This window comes from Otolemur garnettii, unplaced genomic scaffold (genome assembly GCF_000181295.1).
Source record: "Otolemur garnettii isolate 467f Iridium unplaced genomic scaffold, OtoGar3 scaffold00152, whole genome shotgun sequence".
In the NCBI taxonomy this organism is placed as follows: Eukaryota; Metazoa; Chordata; class Mammalia; order Primates; family Galagidae; genus Otolemur; species Otolemur garnettii.
The window spans coordinates 1650510-1669635 of record NW_003852547.1 but is presented as its reverse complement, the minus strand read 5'-3'; the positions used below and the strand labels follow the sequence as shown (position 1 = coordinate 1669635).

Here is a 19126-nt window from a genome sequence, read left to right as displayed (position 1 = left end):
TTTTTTTTTTGAGACAGAGTCTCAGTCTGGCACCCTCAGTAGAGAGCATGATATCACAGCTCACAGTAACCTGAAACTCTTGTGCTCAAGCGATTCTCTTGCCTCAGCCTCCCAAGTAGCTGAGACTACAGATGCCCCCCACAATGCTCAGCTCTTTTTAGAGATGGGGTCTCACTCTTGCTCAGGTTGGTTTTAAACCTATGAGCCCAGGCAATCCACCTGCCTCGGCCTCCCAGAGTGCTAGGATTTTAAGTGTGAGCCACCTTGCCTGGTCAATAGCACTTAATTTTTATTGTCTAATATTATTTCAGTGAACTGTTGTTAACCCTCCTCCTCCTTTTCTTTAAGTTATTCCCCCCACACATAAGTTTTTAAGCTCCTGAAGGTTCTTACAGTTTTATATTATAGTATCAGTTTCCTATATACAATCTTTTCTCAAAAAGAAATTCTGAGAGAATTGTGAAATTATATGTCTTGAATGTTCTAGGGGCCGAAAACTGAAAAAAAAAAAAAAAAAATTCCTATAAGTGATACTACAGGTTTTTTGTAAAAAGAATACCTAAACTATAGTTTTGTCTAACAGGATCATATTGGGGGGGGGGAATAGATGGGTTTTTATTTATTTGTTTATTTATTTTTAGAGACAGAGTCTCACTTCGTCGCCCTCAGTAGAGTGCCATGGCATCACAGCTTACAGCAACCTCCAGCTGTCTGTCTTAGGCGATTCTCTTGCCTCAGCCTCCCAGGTAGCTGGTACTACAGGCGCCTGCCACAGGGCCCGGCTATTTTTTGGTTGCAGTTTGGCCGGGGTCAGGTTTGAACCCGCCACCCTCGGTATATAGGGCCAGCACCCTACTCACTGAGCCACAGGTGCCACCCGGAAATAGATGTTTTTATACAGTATGAGCTAGGTTCTTTTTCCCGAGTATTTGAGGCTTTCTATGTGTCTGTGTCTCTTTGTGAGTTTCATTATTCATGTATAATTTTATTAGAGCAATACAGGTACTTGATTTAAAAGTTTAAGTCATACCATAGGACATGCAGGCACTTTCTATATGTCATACTAGTTGTGGTCGCAAATGGACTGTTTGAGGGGGACCTTGGAATCATTTGCACTGTTAGGATAAAGATAAGAGGTCTATATTCATACAGAAAGATAAGTTTCTGGCCAACTCCAAAGCCTTTTGGGTCAAGAGTTTCAAGTGTACTATTTGAGTGGAAAGACAGACAAAAAAGCAAACCAAACCAAACCAGAGTTCTTCATTCAGAGCTGAGATTTTGGTACTCTGAACTCTAGCTAGAACCATGCAGTATTGAAAGGTCTTCATATAAAAATTTTAAATTTTCCCACAGCAAAATGTTATAAGAGTCTACATGGAAGAAGAGACCTCAGGGTCTACAAAATGAATTATTTAAAAATTAGTTTTTATGGCGCTTGTAGCAGCCATATACCCCAGCAGCTAGGGCACCAGCCATATACCCCAGAGATGATGGGTTTGTATCCAGCCTGGGCCTAGCAAACAATGACAACTGCAACCAAAAAATAGCCAGGCATTGTGGCGGGTGCCTGTTGTCCCAGGTACTTGGAGTCTGAGGCAAGAGAATCGTTTAAGCCCAAGAGTTGGAGGTTGCTATGAGCTGAGATGCCACGGCACTCTACCCAGGGCAACAACTTGAGACTGTGTCTCAAAAAAAAATTGGTTTTTACTTCTCAAATTTGCTTCTGAGATTGTCAAAGTATGTGTGTGTTTAAGTATTTATGTCCACTATTGGCCAGATGTAGACCAAGTTGGAAAAATCTTTTTTGGGGGAAATACCATTATGATTTCAAAACTAAAGTACATTATTTTTCAACATTACCATTTCTACATTTTTGATATTTTTCTTTTTTTTAACAGAGCCTCAAGCTGTGGCCCTGGGTAGAGTGCTATGATATCACAGCTCACAGCAACCTCAAACTCCTGGGTTTAAGCAATTCTCTTGCCTCAGCCTCCAGAGTAGCTGGGACTACAGGCACCTGCCACAACATCTGGCTATTTTTTTGTTGCAGTTTGGCCAGCATGGGTTCGAACCCACTACCCTGGGCATATGTTTTTGCAACATTGTTTATAATAGGTAACAAGAAACTAAATGGGCATTAATTAAATGAGTTCATGCTATTCCAGATCATCAATTCTTTGAATTACTGTGCAGCCCTGAAATGAGATAAAAGGCAAGATGAAAATATTAATAATGCAGCTAATGTTTACTGAGTACTTACTACGTGCTAGGCACTGTTGCTAAATGGTTTACATGTGGTTGCTCATTTTCTTACAAGAACCCTGTGGTATAGGCTTCTGCATGTAAAACAGAGGATAAGAAACCTGTCCCAAAGGCTGGGTGTGGTGATTCACACGTGTAAGGTGGGTGGATTGCCTGAGCTCATGAATTTAAGACCAGTCTGAGCCAGAATAAGACCTACTCTCTAAAAATAGCTGGGCGTTTTGGCGGGCATCTGTAGTCCCAGCCACTCAGGAAGCTGAGGCAAGAGAATCACTTAAGCCCAAGAGTGAGGTGCTGTGAGCTGTGGTGCCATGGCACTCCACTGAGGGCAACAAAGTGAGACTGTCTCAAAGAAAAAAAAGAGAAGAAACCTGTCCCAGATCACACAGCTAGCACAGGGCAAGAGCATCCAGATGTGGACACAGGCAGTCAGGCTCCAGAGTGGTGCCCACCACCACACTGGAGTCCTCAGATGTGGCACAGAGGGTGACTTACCTACTTGAGCAATAAGAGTGACTAATAGCCTGTAAGTTTGGCAACTATGTGATGTGTATGAATGAGTAAAATGGGAAAGGGATGCCATCAGATACTGTCAAAACTAGAACTTTTTTTTTTTCTGAGACAGAGCCTCAAGCTGTCCCCCTGGGTAGAGTGCTATGGCATCATAGCCCACGGCAACCTCCAACTCCTGGGCTCAAGCGAGTCTCCTGCCTCTGCTTCCCAAGTAGCTGGGACCACAGGCACTTGCTACAACGCCTGGCTATTTTTTGGTTGCAGCCGTCATTGTTGTTTGACAGGCCTGGGCTGGATTTAGCCATTTGAGCCACAGGTGCCGAGCCGAAACTAGAACTTTTGTGGAGAAAATGTCATTATTGGCAAAATTTAAAGTATTAGTAACCCAGGATGCAACAGAGTTCCAGGAGCTTACCTATATGAGTACTAACAAACGATAACAATTTGAAGTGCAAGGATTTTTTTTCTCTTACGGCCCTTTTGGTGGATGGAATTAGCAGTATGGAAGGCAAAAAGAAGGCAGCTACTTAAATTTGACTCAAGTCCCTCCAAGTCCAGAATAGATTCCTATCCTTTACATCTCAGTGCTGCCCCGCCGTCATAGTCTGCATGTGTTTGGTATTGTAGGAGATGGTGACATTCAAGGACGTGGCTGTGGTCTTCACAGAGGAGGAGCTGGGGCTACTGGATTCTGCGCAGAGGAGGCTGTACCGAGATGTGATGCTGGAGAATTTCAAGAACCTGCTCCTAGTGGGTGAGAACAGGTGCCCTTTGTAACTCAGTGGCAGCCTCCTGGAGTGTCTTTGTGCTCAATTGTTTGAAACTATGACTCAGTTGTTCAAAAATCTAAAAATGATTTCAGAAGTCCTACCTGTACAACAGAGACAAGATGTTTCTGATGATTCTCTCCAGGCAAAAGTTTGTCCTTCCTTTTCAATCGTAAAATGGGCAAATGGTGGTCCTGCTCCATTGGTTTGTCATCAATCCAGTTTATTAATTTGCTCAACTTTTTTTTCTTAGAAAAGGTCTCACTCTGTCTTCCAGGCTGGAGGAATGCTGTTATAGCTCCTGTAACCATGACTTCCCAGGCTCAAGTGATCCTTCTGCCCTCAGCCTCCTGAGTAGCTAGGATTACAGACACATGCCACTATGTTCAGCTAGTTTTTTATTTTTTGTGAGGATAGGAGCTCACTGTTTCCCAGGCTGGTCTTGAACTCCTGGCCTTAAGAGTTCACTCCTCCTCCTACCTTGGCTTCTCAAGGTTCTGGGATTACAGGTGTGAACCACCATGCCCTACATCCAGCTTTTTTGTTTTTCAAGGCCCCAGTAACTGTTCACTAACTTGACTTTTTGCTGGGCGCAGTGGCTCATGCCTGTAACCCTAACACTCTGGGAGGCCAAGGCAGGTGGATTGCCTGAGCTTACAGGTTCAAGACCAGCCCTGAGCAAGAGTTTGCGGTTGCTATGAGCTATGATGCCACAACACTCTACCGAGGGTGACAAAGTGAGACTCTGTCTCAAGAAAAAAAAAAAAAAAAGAAAAACCTTGACTTTGTTTTTTAGATTTGTTTATTTGACTGCCATGGCATCATAGTTCATAGTAACCTCAAACTTATGCTCAAGCAATCCTCTTGCCTCAGCCTCCCAAGTAGCTGGGACTTTAGGACTATAAGCACCCACCACAATGCTGGCTAGTTTTTCTATTTTTAGTGGAGACAGGGTCTCAGTCTTGCTCAGGTTGGTCTCGAACTCCTGAGCACAGGCAATCCACCTACCTTGGCCTCCCAGAGTGCTAGGGTCATAGGCATGAGCCACCATGCCTGGCCTTATTTTGACTTTTTGGAGGCACTTTTGTTTTTTCTTTAACAATGTATTTGTAAATAACTTTAAGCTTACAGTAAATTTGCAAAAGTAAAAGAACAAGAACACCCACATAGCTTTGTACCTTGATTCACTGCTAATAACATTTTACCCCATTTGCCTTATATTTGCACTTATGTTCTTTCTCCAGGTTTATTTATGTGTATATGAAAATATATGTATATGTATATTTTGTCTAAACCACTTGAGGGTAATTTACATAAACTATGGTCCTTTCTCTCTTAATCAGTGGTTCTCAACCACTGAAAGCTGTTATTCTCATGGTGGTTATTTCAAGGAAAGGAAACATATTAAAATCAACCAAAATCAACCAAGAGAAGAGGCCCATAGGGTGGAGTCCAGGAGAATTCCAAGCCTAAACGTCTCTCTCCAGTCGAGTCATTACAGGATTTATTCTTCCCAGCAATGATGTATGACAATACACTTGGAGTATTGCCAGCCTGACTCTTGGTGTCCAGAGTTTTTATTGGAGCTTGGTCATTTGGATATGGTTGACCACCTGGGTGCCTGATGTGAGACTCCACCCCTCCAGAAGTTATGATGATACCACATGGCTTAAAGCCCCCGTTATAAATCACATTGTTTAACTATGTGGCGTGGCCCAAGGCTTCTTTGGTAAACAGAAGATGCTGTTATCAGGCAGGATAGTCCAGGGACTTAAAGATTACCCTCAGCAACTAAGGGCAAAAGCCAGACCTCTGTTTGGACAAGGTTAATCTTTTCCTGCACAGTTTATTTTGTAAAAAAAGGAATTTTCTCTCACATGTCCCCAGTACAGCTATAATACATGTACTTTTGTCTAATCTATGACTTATACTCTCATTTTAATTATGAAATCACTTTTTTTTTTAAGATCTTAAGGCAGTTTTACTTTGTCACCCTCTATAGAGTGCTATGGCGTCACAGCTCACAGCAACCTCCAACTCCTGGGCTTAGGTGAATCTCTTGCCTCAGCCTCCCTAATAGCTGGGACCACAGGCACCCACCATAACACCCGGCTATTTTTGTTGCAGTTTGGCTGGGGCTGGGTTTGAACTTGCCACCCTCAGTATATGGGATAGGGACCCTACTCACTGAGCCACAGGCGCCACCCACTTATATATTTTTTAAAGCAAGCATGTAACAAAGTTTATTGAGGAAGAGAAGGATTTACAGAGTAAGAGCAAGATATAGGCTTACAGAACAGGATTCATTCACCACAGAAAGTGAATGGGCCTCCATTGCCAGGACAAGTAGGCCAAGAGGCCCACTTTTTATATGTGTGTGTGTGTATATATATATATATATATATATTTTTTTTTTTTTTTTGAGACAGAGTCTTACTGTGTCACCCTGAGTAGAGTGCTGTGGCATCACAGCTCACAGCAACCTCCAGCTCTTGGGCTTGAGTGATTCTCTTGCCTCAGCTTCCCAAGTAGCTAGGACCACAGGTGCCTGCTACAACGCCCAGCTATTTTTTGTTTCAGTTGCCACTGCTGTTTTAGCTGGCCAGGGCCAGCTTTGAACCTGCCACCTTCAGTATATGGGGCCGGTGCCCTACCCACTGAACCACAGGTGCTGCTGCACTTATATTTCTTAAAGCATATTTTTCTCTCTCCAGAACAGGATCTAGTCTACAGTCTAGTCTGGTTGCCATGTCTCGTTAGCCTTCTCTCATTTAGGACATTTCCATGGCATTTCTTTGTCATGAAGACTGACTTTTTTTTTTTTTTTTTTTGCAGTTTTTGGCAGGGACTGGGTTTGAACCCACCACCTCTGGCATATGGGGCTAGTGCCCTACTTCTTTGAGCCACAGGCGCCACCCAACAGTGATTTTTTTTATAAGGGTATTGTCGTCCCTCCCCCTATTTTTAACAGAGTATTACTAATGCTTCCTCAGAATTAAGTTCAGATGATCCCTGCAAGTGGTAACACTACACAGGTAGAGTATCCTTGCGAGGGAATTGCATCTGGAGGCACATGATGGCCATTTATCTCTCATGCCTGGCCATGAACTCTTTTTCTAAAATGGTTTACAGTTGGCTCGGCACCTGTAGCTCAGCAGCTAGGGAGCCAGCCACCTACACTGGAGCTGGCAGGATTGAATCCAGCCCGGGCCTGCCAAACAACAATGACAACTGGAACCAAAAAATAGCCGGGCATTGTGGTAGGTGCCTGTAATCCTAGCTACTTGGGAGGCTGAAGCAGAGGTAAAAGAATTACTTAAGCCCAAGAGTTTGAGGTTGCTGTGAGCTGTGACACCACAGCTTTCTACCCAGGGTAACAGCTTGAGACTCTGTCTCAAAAAAATAATAATAAAATGAAATGGTTTACAATTTATTACTGTCATTATTTTGATGGTAATGTTACCTCAAATTTGGGTCCTTTGAGCTGGCTCTGTGCCCTTGTAACCTGCCCCCAATCTTTTTTTCTTTTCTGTGAGCACTTTCTTACTTTATGGCAATGTATGATGTTCTCTGCTCATCTTCTGCTGCTCTCTGGAATTATCCTTTGCTTATATCAGGGAATGGTATTGCACATCAAAGTCTGGATGCTAGGTCTTTGTTTCTTGGTCTCAGGAGATATAGCTAGGAGGGATGTATTTGTGTATGCAGATGTATTCATGTACATACACATACACACATTTAAATATGTATACATATGCATAGTGTTAAGTTTCATTAAAAATAAGAGAAATACCAATTAAAATTCTACTGAATTATCATTTTTCACCCATGAGTTTGACAAAATTCAAAAACTTAACACTATACCTAGTTTTGGCAAAGCTGTGGCAAATATAGCATTTTCATACATTGAAAGAAATAATGGAAAATGCTACAACCCCTACGGAGGGGAATTTGACAATATGTAACACAGTTAGGTATTTACCCTACCCTAGCAATCCGTTTCTAGGAATTTTCCCTAAAGATAGTCCATTTCTAGGAATCCAAAGATAGTGCAAGAGTATTACTAGTCTACTACAATTCATGGGAGAAAGAAGGGAGAATGAGTACCTAACACAGAATTTATGTATCTGCTTATCTTTGTAAGGAGAAATACAGGAAGGAAGGATTAATCAGAAAATCACAGGCTGGGTGTGATGGCTCATACCTGTAATCCCAGCACTCCGGGAGGCCTAGGCCGGTGGATTGCTTTAGCTGAGGAGTTTGAGTGAGACAAATATGAACAGGAACGAAAGCCTATCTCTACTAAAAATAGGAAAATTAGTCAAGCATGGTGGTAGGCACCTGCAGTCCCAGCTACTCAGGAGGCTAAGGGAAGAGATCACTTGAACCCAGGAATTTGTGGTTGCTGTGAGCTATGATGCCATGGCACTTTACCCAGGGTGACAGAGTGAGAGTCTATCTCAAAGAAAAAAAGAAGGAAAATCATGAAGCTAGTTTCTTAGAGTGGTGAGAAGTACTAGGGTAGAAGGAATATAAGAGAGAGCCACACTTGGTCAAGTTTTGACAAATTGGGACAAAGTAGACACCATCAAACTTAAAACCTTTTGCTTTCCTTTCTTTTCTTTTATAGCACATCAGCCCTTCAAACCAGATCTAATAGCCCAGTTGGAGAAAGAAGAAAATCTTCTGGTGGTGGAAACAGAAACCCTAAGAGATGGGTGTTCAGGTGAGAACTGTGTAGCGGGAAGACAGCAGCCAGAGACTCCCTTCTAGAATACCAGTCAGAACATGTCACTTCTCTGTTTAAACTCTCCAGTGGCTCCCAATTTCACACCTAGTCAATTCAAAGTACTTCAGAGGTACCTGTCCCCTCAACTCCCTTTAATTTTCAACATTCACTTACTTTTGCTTGTTCCATCTTTTCTAGTGGCATTGCCCATTGCTGCCCCTCAGACTTGTCAGTTAGACCCTCTGTAAGTTGACCACTCAAGGGACTTTAACAAACTGGTCAACATATGGAGGTGATCAACATATGGAACTAGGCCTGCTGTACTGATATGTACACGTAGTGCATGTCTGATCTATGAAAATTAGGTCAAATTAGGGAGGTGCTCAATATAAGGAGGTGGTCAGCTATGGAGGTTCTACTGTTTATATATGGATTTATGTTGGATGGTTTTGATCATACTCAAAACTATAAACGTTATGATTAGCTCTGTTTAGTAGCCCAAACTTCTCATATAGTTTATCTGACATGCCTCCTATGTTATATTATTGTAAAAACTGAAAGTTTTCCTTTTGAGAAGCCAGAGACATCACTAAACATCTCTCTCTTTTTTTTTTTTTTTTGAGACAGAGTCTCACTATGTCACCCTCTGTAGAGTGCCGTGTGGCATCACAGCTCACAACAACCTCAAGCTCTTGGGCTTAAGCAATTCTCCTGCCTTAGCCTCCTAAGTAGCTGGGACTACAGGCACCCGCCACAACACCTGGCTATTTTTTGTTGTTGTTGTTGTTGCAGTTGTTATTGTTGTTTAGCTGGCCCAGGCCAGGTACGAACCTGCCAGCCTCTGTGCATGTGGCCGGCGCTGTAACCACTGTGCTATGGGTGCCAAGCCAACTAAACATCTCTTAAAATTACCAAGCTGAGTAGTTACGGATATACCTTCAAGTGTTATCCCACAATTAAAGCCCCAGAGCCTAATAACACAGAGTCATCAGTATGAACTTTTCTTTTTTCTTTCTTTTTCTTTTCTTTTTTTTTTTTTTTTTTTTGAGAAAAGAGTCTCATTATGTTGCCCTCGGTAGAGTGCTGTGGCATCACAGCTCACAGCAACCTCAAACTCTCAAACTCTTGGGCTTAAGCAATTTTCTTGCCACAGCCTCCCAAGTACCTGGGACTACAGGTGCCTGCCACAAAGCCCGGCTATTTGGCTGGGGCCGGCTTCAAACCCACCACCCTTGGTGTATATGGCTGGTGCCCTGCCAACTGAGCTACTAGCGCTACCTCTTTTTACCTTTTTCTTAAATTGAGGATAGGATGGGGCTTATAGATAAGATATTACTCAAGAACTCTTTTGAGATGAATTCTTGCTGTGTTGCCCAGGCTGGAGTCTAGTGCCCTCAAAAAGTTGGAGATTTTAGATAGTTGAATTAGGGGTACTCAACCCATACGTCATATAGCCAAAGAAGAGGCATTTTCTAAGAATTCTTAGAATTAGTGACATGAATTTTCTTTTGATTCATTCAAGTTTCATTTTATGACCTAAGTGCAAAATCTTGAAATCTCCAAATAAAGCATTCACTTGTATGTATGTCTGAATTCTCTTTATCCTTAAAGGAAACAAGAATCAACAAAAGATGGAGAGTATTCAAGAAGTGCGATTAAGCTGCCTATCTCCCAAAGAGCTTTCTTCCTGTCCTTGGCAACAAGGTGCCGATGGGTTAATCAGGTGTCAAGATTCCATGAAAATTTTTCAAGAAAAGAATTTCCAGTTACGAGAACAAGGTGATTCCCTCTGCCAGGTTCAGGCAGGAATACCAATTCATATTTCTGAAGATGAGAACTATACATTAACTCATATAGAAGATGGTTCTAATTATATAAAAAATCGAGAGCTTCCTTCTTGGAGGGCCCAACATTGTTGGAGGAAGATGTATCTGACACAGTCATGTAATTGTCAGTGTAAATGTCAGCACATTTTCATAAAAAATAATTTCTGTAAGTGTAACAGCATCAGTTGGATCTCACGTCACAAAGATAATCTAGGAGTCCACAGAAAAGAAAAAAATTACAGCTGTCATGACTGTGGAGAAGATGCCATGAAGGTATCCTTACTTAATCAGGACTCAATTCACATGAGGCAAAATCCCTTCCCCTGCACTGAGTATAGAAAAGCCTTCAGTAATAACTCCTGCTCTGAAGTTCATCAGCAGTTTCAGTTGGCTAAAAAGCCCTATACATACGGTCCATGTAGACAGTTCTATAGGAATAGTTCAGTTCTTCATATTCATCAGAATATTCAGAGAGAAGATGATGTTGAGAGCTCACATCTGCAGTCCCATCACAGAGAGCATACAGAGAAGAAACCACGTAAATATAGTGAATATGGTGAGAATTTAAATCAATACTCCTCTGTTAATACGTATGAACTTACCCACACAGGGGAGATGTCCTATAGGTGCAATATTTATGAAAAAGCCTTTAATCATAGCTTAGACCCTAATAGTGTTTTTAGATTTGAAACTAGAGAGGAACCCCCTGAATATGAGGAGAGTGGGAATGTCTTTAATGAGAATTCATGTCTTCAAGTCCATGAGAAAATTCACACTAAAGAGAAACTCTACACAAGTATAGAGTATGGGAAGGGTTTCATTTGTGGTTCAAATCTTAGCATTCAACATAGCGTTCACATGAAAGGGAATCCCTATAATTCTGAGGAGTATGGTAATGGCTTCAATCTAGCCTCACATTTTCAAGATCTTCAGATAGTCCACAATAGGGAACAACCCTATAAACATTATGTCTGGAGTAACAACTTCAGTCGAAATTTGTATCTTCAAGGCCATCAGAAAATTAACATTGGAGAGAAAACTTACAAGGAGTGTGGGAATGTCTTCAACTGGAGTACAAAATTTAAAGATCATCAGAGAGTTCACACTGGACAGAAGCCATACAAATGCAATGCATGTGGCAAAAGCTTCAGTCATAGATCAGTTCTTAATGTTCATCAGAGAGTCCACACAGGAGAGAAGCCTTACAAATGTGAAGAGTGTGATAAGGGATTCAGCCGGAGTTCATACCTTCAAGCCCATCAGAGAGTCCACACTGGAGAAAAACCATACAAATGTGAGGAATGTGGGAAGGGTTTCAGTCGGAATTCATACCTTCAAGGCCATCAGAGAGTTCACACTGGAGAAAAACCATACAAGTGTGAGGAGTGTGGTAAGGGCTTCAGTAGGAGTTCACACCTTCAAGGCCATCAGAGAGTCCACACTGGAGAAAAACCATTCAAATGTGATGAGTGTGGGAAAGGGTTCAGTTGGAGCTTTAATCTTCAGATTCATCAGAGAGTTCACACAGGAGAAAAACCCTATAAATGTGGAGAATGTGGTAAAGGCTTCAGTAAGGCCTCAACTCTTTTGGCCCATCAGAGAGTCCACACAGGGGAAAAGCCATACCAATGTGATGAGTGTGGTAAGAGCTTCAGTCAGAGATCATATCTTCAAAGTCATCAGAGTGTCCACTCTGGAGAGAGACCATATATATGTGAGGTATGTGGGAAAGGCTTCAGTCAGAGAGCCTATCTTCAAGGTCATCAGAGAGTGCACACTAGAGTGAAACCATATAAATGTGAGATGTGTGGAAAAGGCTTTAGTCAAAGTTCACGCCTTGAAGCACATCAGAGGGTACACACAGGAGGGAAACCATATAAATGTGAAGTGTGTACAAAGGGCTTTAGTGAGAGTTCACGCCTTCAAGCACATCAGAGAGTTCATGCAGAAGGGAGACCCTATAAATGTGAACAGTGTGGTAAAGGTTTCAGTGGGTATTCAAGTCTTCAAGCCCACCATAGAGTCCACACTGGGGAGAAACCATACAAATGTGAGGTATGTGGAAAGGGCTTCAGTCAGAGGTCAAATCTTCAAGCTCATCAGCGAGTTCACACAGGAGAGAAACCATACAAATGTGATGCATGTGGTAAGGGTTTTCGTTGGAGCTCAGGTCTTCTAATTCATCAAAGAGTCCATAGTGGTGATAAATTCTATAAAAGTGAAGTGTATGGTAAGGATTACCCTTCAGCAGAGAATCTACACAGAAATGAAGATTCTGTTTTGTTTTGAAGTCATTAAGTAGGAGCTGACATTTTCTAGTCACTAGAGTATTTTAAATGGTAAAATAATCTTGTAAAAATGAAAATGTAATGGGGCAGTGCCTGTGGCTCAGTGAGTAGGGTGCTGGCCCCATATACTGAGGGTGGTGGGTTTGAACCCGGCCCTGGCCAAACTGCAACAAAAAATAGCTGGGCGTTGTGGTGGGCGCCTGTAGTCCCAGCTATTCGGGAGGCTGAGGCAAGAGAATTGCCTAAGCTCAAGGGCTGGCGTTTGCTGTCAGCAAGAAAAGAAAATGTAATGTTTCTGCCAACTTCAACATTCATAATGGTCAGAGGGTTCCATAGGGATTCTTGTCAGAACATTAACATCAATCTTTGCATAGTAGATAGGGTTTTATAAACCAGCAAGTCTACAAAACAACATTTCAGAACTAAGTGTAGGTGCTCAGTACTTTTTGCTAAATGAGTAAAAAGTATGTAAATGTTGAAAATTTTAAGTAATCTTAATAAAGTCATTTCAAGTAATACGTATTTACTTGAAATGTAGAACATCAAACGGTATTACAATCTGAAATAACGTGAATTTGGTTGTAACCTTATTGGAATTGGGTCCCATCCTATGTACCACCTTGAGCAGGGATGTGCTAAATTTTTTTTTGTTTGTTTTGAGACAGAATCTCACTTTGTCACACTCGGTAGAGTGCCATGGCATCATAGCTTGCAGCAACCTCAAACTCTTGAACTCAGGCAATTCTCTTGTCTCAGGCTCCTGAGTAGCTGGGACTCCAGGTGTCCCACCACAACACCTGGCTATTTTTAGAGGCGGGAGTCTCAAACTTGCTCAGGCTGGTCTTGAACCTGTGAACTCAGGCAATCCACCCGCCTCTGCCTCCCGGAGTGCTAGGTTTATAGGCATGAGCCACTATGCCTGGCCGATGTGCTGAATTTCTTAACATTTGGCCTCTGTACCGTATACTATCAGTTGAAGTTTATGTGTGCATGTATATGCACACAAGTGTGCACTTTAAATGACAGTACAAACTAATAATGCTCCTGGTTAACTTTGGAAAAATGAAACACTGTATTTAACATAATTGAATTTTCTACTCTGCTATTAAGGCAGAGTTTTACTGTAATATTTGGAAAGTGTCAGAAATGGTTACTGATAGCAAATACTTTTTAATAAATGTCAAAAAAATTACAGTACTTGGTTTTTTACTCTCTGTGTTTCTATCAAAGTCTATTTGATCTGACCGATTGCTAAGTCAGTTTGGATTTGTCCAATCCAAATCTCCTTAGGAAAAGTTTCTGACAAGTTTGAAGGACTTTAATTTTGTCAAGTTCTCCAGCCCCATACTCACACAAAAAGGGAAAAGTCTTGGGTGGCACCTGTAGCTCAAGTGGCTAAGGCGCCAGCCACATACACCAGAGCTGGCAGGTTCGAATCTGGCCTGGGCCTGCCAAACAACAATGACAACTACAACCAAAAAGATAGCCGGCACTGTGGTCGGCGCTTGTAGTCCCAGCTACTCAGTAGGCTGAGACAAAAGAATCACTTAAGCCAGGAGTTGGAGGTTGCTGTGAGCTTCGACGCCATAGCACTCTACCCAGGGCGAGAGCTTGAGGCTCTGTCTCAAAAAAAAAAAAAAAGGGGAAAAGTCTTGAATTTTTCTACACATTTTATCAAATACATTGATGATTAGGATAGTGTTGTCATTTACTTGCTAGTCTCTGTCTTTAAAAGCAATGTGTTTTGTTAGTGACAGTAAAAAATACATGCTTGTCATCCAATATATATAAAAATATTTAATATCAGAAAGTAAAATTTGCAGATGGAAATAAGAATGTATAACTAATTTTTATAATGAGGAAGAATTGTACAATATCAATTTTTTAAACTGGAAATAAATGTCCATCAATAGGAATTTGGCTATTTCTATATTTTCATACATTATGGAGCTACAGAAAGTATGGAATAAGTAAGAAATGATAATAAATGGTCATGCATATTTATTGAAAATGTGAATTCTACTTTCATGATACCGAGTTAATTTAAGCATTTACATATATGTTCAAATACATGCTCATAGACAGTGTGTGAAAGATAACTCATTATATATACAGGGGGGCTTTTTTTTCATTTTTGTACTTGGTTTAAAAATGTAATGAACATTTGCCAGTTTTACCAAAGAAATGATCAACTATTGGAATATTATTCCTTGTACTTAAGAACTCATTATATGATTTCTTCTCATTATATTTAATTATTTGGCATTATGGCTAAAATTAAAGAATAAAATTTCTGTCATTAATTTTTTAATTTTTCTGGATTTTTTTTTCTTGAGACAGTCTTTGTCGTCCTCAGAAAAGTATTATGGCATCATAGCTCATAGCAATCTCAAACTCTTGGGCTCAAGCAATCCTCTTGCCACAGCCTCCCCAAGTAGCTGGGACTACAGGCGCCGACACAGTGCTGGGCTATTTTTAGAGATGGGGGTCTTGCTCTTAGGCTGGCCTGAAACTCCTGAGCTCAGGCAATCTACTTGGCTCACCCTCCCAGAGTACTAGGATTACAAGCATGAGGCACTGAGCCCAGCAATTTTCTGGATTTTTTGAGGATTAGCTGTTTACAACTTTGTGTGAAATTTCTTTGGCCTCAAAGTTCACGTAGCCTCGGATATGCTACTGGAATCCAGTAGTAGAAATTAATGCATCACATATTTTTCTGTCAGATTTGCCCCTGTTGGGTGAATAGAATGACCAAAGCACTGGCTTAACCTGGCTTCCGAGGTGCTGGTTCAAATTGCACAGTATCATCAGAAAACCAGGGCTTCTAATGCATTTGTTCCTGTTATCACAAGGAAAGATCATGAGAGCTCATGAAGGATGCTTTTAGTTATAAGGATCAGAAACTTCAGTATTGCTTAAACCAATTTTTTTTAGTTCATATAAATGATAAGACACAGATAGGGTAGGACTTGTCTGGGTGAGACAGGTGACTTACAATGCTTTTCTCTGATTCTCTCACTTCTGTCCTTCTGTGCGAACTCTAATCTTCAGCTTGCTCACAATATGGCGTTATCATCTACTTTTTTGTTCACAGCTGAGGGAAAAGAGATTCTGTCTCATGTTACTGTGCAAAGTTCTGGCTTCCCAAAATGAATAGAATTTTGGCCTTCCAATCTCCTCTTGGAAGACTGAGACTATGGCTCGGCGCCCATAGCACAGTGTTTACAGCACTGGCCACATACACCGAGGCTGGTGGGTTTGAACCCAGCCCAGGCCAGCTAAACAGCAATGACAATAGCAAAAAGAAAAGCTGGGTGTTGTGGTGGGCACCTGGAGTCCCTGCTACTCAGGAGGCTGAGGCAAGAGAATCGCTTAAGCCCAAGAGTTTGAGGTTGCTGTGAGCTGTGATGCCACAACACTCTACTGAGGGTGACATAGTGAGACTCTGTCTCAAAAAAAAAAAAGACTGAGACTAACCAAGACAACCACATCCTACAAAGAGGCTTCCCTAGTTCTAGTGACAATAGACTACCCTGGGTAGAGGGAAGAACATGGGCAGATAATCCTGTGGCACAGGAGCACGTGGATGACCAAAAGCCATGTATTGAGCTGGGACACTGAGAAAAATTCTCTGGTACTCAACCTTCCACTCTAAGCACAAGGCATAATAACAATAGAGAAATTTGAAGCCAGTGGTACAGTAAGATAAATATTGCAACAAAACCTAATTTCTGAGTAGAGCAATTCAATTCTCCACCCTAACATCCTAGAAGAACAGATATGTCCAGCCAGAAAACAAAACTATTTACTTCAATGTCTACTATTCTATATACATTAGCTGTCATTTGATTAAGAAAAAATAAAAAGTGTGGATGAGCTGCCAAGAGACAGCAGACCAATTAATAAAAACACAGAGATGGGCTCGGCGCCTATAGCTCAAGCAGCTAAGGCACCAGCTACATACACCAGAGCTGGCAGATTCGAATCCAGCCTGGGCCTGCCAAACAGCAATGACAACTACAACCAAAAAATAGCTGGGCGTTGTGGCGGGCACCTGTAGTCCCAACTAATTGGGAGGCTGAGGCAGGAGAATCACTTAAGCCCGGGAGTTGGAGGTTGCTGTAAGCTGTGATGCCACAGGTGACAGCTTGAGGCTCTGTCTCACACACACACACACAGACGACCGTATTTTGGAATTATCAGAGAATTTTACATAACTGATGTGCTAAGGGCTGTAGTGAAAAGGGCAGACAACATGCTTCAATAGATGGGGCAGTTCAGTGGAATATAGTAGCCAAATGGGAAATTCTAGAAAGAAAATTTATCATGTTTTTGCTTTTGAAGGATGAATTAGCTCAACACAGCTGAGAAAAGTGTCAGAGAACTTGAATATAAGACAACTGAAATTAACCCAAACTAAAATACAGACAAGATGTGAAGAAAACAGAGTAACAATTTGACAACATTATAGGGTCTAATATTTGCATAATTGGGAATCTGAGGTGCAGAAGAGAGAGCAAATGGGAAGAAAAGATACTTAAAGAGATAATGGCTGAGAATTTTCCAAAAGTAATAAAATATTTCACCCAGATCCAAGAACTTCACAATACTGAAGCAGGATTTAAAACACAAAACTAGGCACATTATTGACTAACAGCTCAAAACGGACAATGCTAAGAAAGTATTAGTGGCAAACAGAGAAAAAGTATACCTTACAAATAACAAGCAGAGATGAGGGTGGCGCCTGTGGTTCAGTGAGCAGGGCGCCGGCCCCAAATACCAAGGGTGGTGGGTTCAAACCCGGCCCCGGCCGAACTGCAACAAAAAATAGCCGGGTGTTGTGGCTGGCACCTGTAGTCCCAGCTGCTCGGGAGGCAGGAGAATCGCCTAAGCCCAGGAGCTGGAGGTTGCTGTGAGCTGTGATGCAACGGCACTCTACCAAGGGAAGGAAAGTGAGACTCTGTTTCTAAAAAAAAAAGAAGCAGAGATGAGAAAAACAGACTTCTTATCAGAAACCATTCAGGCCAGAAGACAATGGAGTTACATCTTTAACATTTTTTTTTTTAGACAGTCTCACTATGCAGCCTTTGGTATAGTGCCGTGGTGTCATAACTCACAGCAACCTCAAACTCAAACTCTTGGGCTTACGCCATTCTCTTGCCTCAGCCTCCCAGTAGCTAGGACTACAGGCACCTGCCACAACGCCTGGCTGTTTTTTTGGCTTTGTTGTTGTTGTTGTTATTGTTGTCATTATTGTTTAGCAATGTTTAGCCCTGGCAAGGTTCAAATCCACCAGCCCCAGTGCATGTGGCCAGCACCCTAACCACTGAGCTACTGGCACCAAGCCACATCTTTAATATTTTGAATCAAAAGTACTTTCAATCAAAAATTATAAGCCCAGCCAGGTGCAATGGCTCACACCAATAATCCTAGCACTACTGGGAGCATTGGTGCCACATGTGCTTATACTTAAGGCAGGTGGATCAACTGAGCTCAAGAGTTCCAGACCAGCCTGAGTAAAGTGAGTCCCTGTGTCTACTAAAAATAGAAAAACTAGCTAGGCCTGTAGTTCCAGCTATTTGGGAGGCACAAGTGAATTGCTTGAGCCCAAGCATTTTAACTTGCTGTGAGCTGTGATGTCATAGCACTCAGCCCCAGGGTCACTGAGTTAAGACTCTCAAAATGAATAAATAAGCCCAGTGGAAAAAAATTCTCAGAAAATATGCAAAACAAAGATGTTTTCAGGTGAAGAAAAGCTGATAGACTTCACTACTAGCAGATCTGCACTAAAACATTAAAGGAGAGTGGTGCCTGTGGCTCAGTAAGCAGGGCACCAGCCCCATATACCAAGGGTGGTGGGTTCAAACCCGGCCCTGACCAAACTGCAACAAAAAAATAGCCAGGTGTTGTTGCCGGCACCAGTAGTGCCAGCTAATTGAGAGGCTGAGGCAAGAGAATCACCTAAGCCCAAGACCTGGAAGTTGCTGTGAGCTGTGACAGCACAGCACTCTACGAGGATGACAAAATGAAATTCTGTCTCTAAAAAAAAAGAAAAGAAAAGAAACATTAAAGAAATTTGTACACACAGGAAGAACAGCATACCAAAAATAGGTTTGGATATACCAAAAGAAATAAAGAACTGTGTAAGTCATTAAGATGAAAGTAAATGCTAGTGGCTTGAGGTATTGATGGGAGTGGCAGGTGGTGCCAGGAACCATTACAGGAACTGGAGGTGCTGATTAAACCTGATCAATATGACAGCCTCCTAAAAGCATCAAGACTTCATGGCAGAGCCCTTGAGGGAAAAGCAAGTGCGGAGCTTAGCTGGGATTGATGACGTCCTGGGCAAGAAGTTGGACGAAAGGGGCTTTGACAAGGCATATGTGGTCCTTGCCCAGTTCCTGGTGTTCAAGAAAGATGAAGACTTCTTCAGGGAACAGAGGCAGAATATGTGTGGAACTAATGCTAAGCAGTCCCGAGATTGCTTTGGATGCCTCTGACAGTGGTGTGACATCTTCTTGTGACGCGGACTGGGGATGCCCCCGTCCCCAACTCCAGCATTCAGTCTCCAGAATTTGCAGCTGAGAGGGGACTCCTGCCCTGTCCTCTACAAAGGAAAAGATTGCTGTCGTAGTCACCTCCTATGTACTCCAGGGTCTTTTGGGAGTTTTCCTTTTTTCTTTTTCATTTTCTCTATACACATACCTGTGTTTATTTCTTTTTTTTTTTTTTTTTTTTTTT

At 41.9% G+C, this 19126-nt stretch overlaps 1 protein-coding gene and 1 pseudogene across 1 annotated transcript in view; both read left to right on the top strand.

Annotated features, from left to right (window-relative positions):
* Positions 1-12463, top strand: part of ZNF112 (zinc finger protein 112) — a 16533-nt gene extending 4070 nt beyond the window's left edge. Inside the window, exons 3-5 of the mRNA XM_023519012.1 lie at positions 3403-3529; positions 8173-8268; positions 9883-12463. Coding sequence (XP_023374780.1) covers positions 3403-3529; positions 8173-8268; positions 9883-12386 — 2727 coding nt within the window. The 3' untranslated portion in view covers positions 12387-12463. The remainder of the gene's footprint in view (positions 1-3402; positions 3530-8172; positions 8269-9882) is intronic.
* A 6206-nt stretch (positions 12464-18669) lies between these two features.
* Positions 18670-18885, top strand: LOC111728347 (annotated as a pseudogene).
* Positions 18886-19126: the final 241 nt, after the last annotated feature.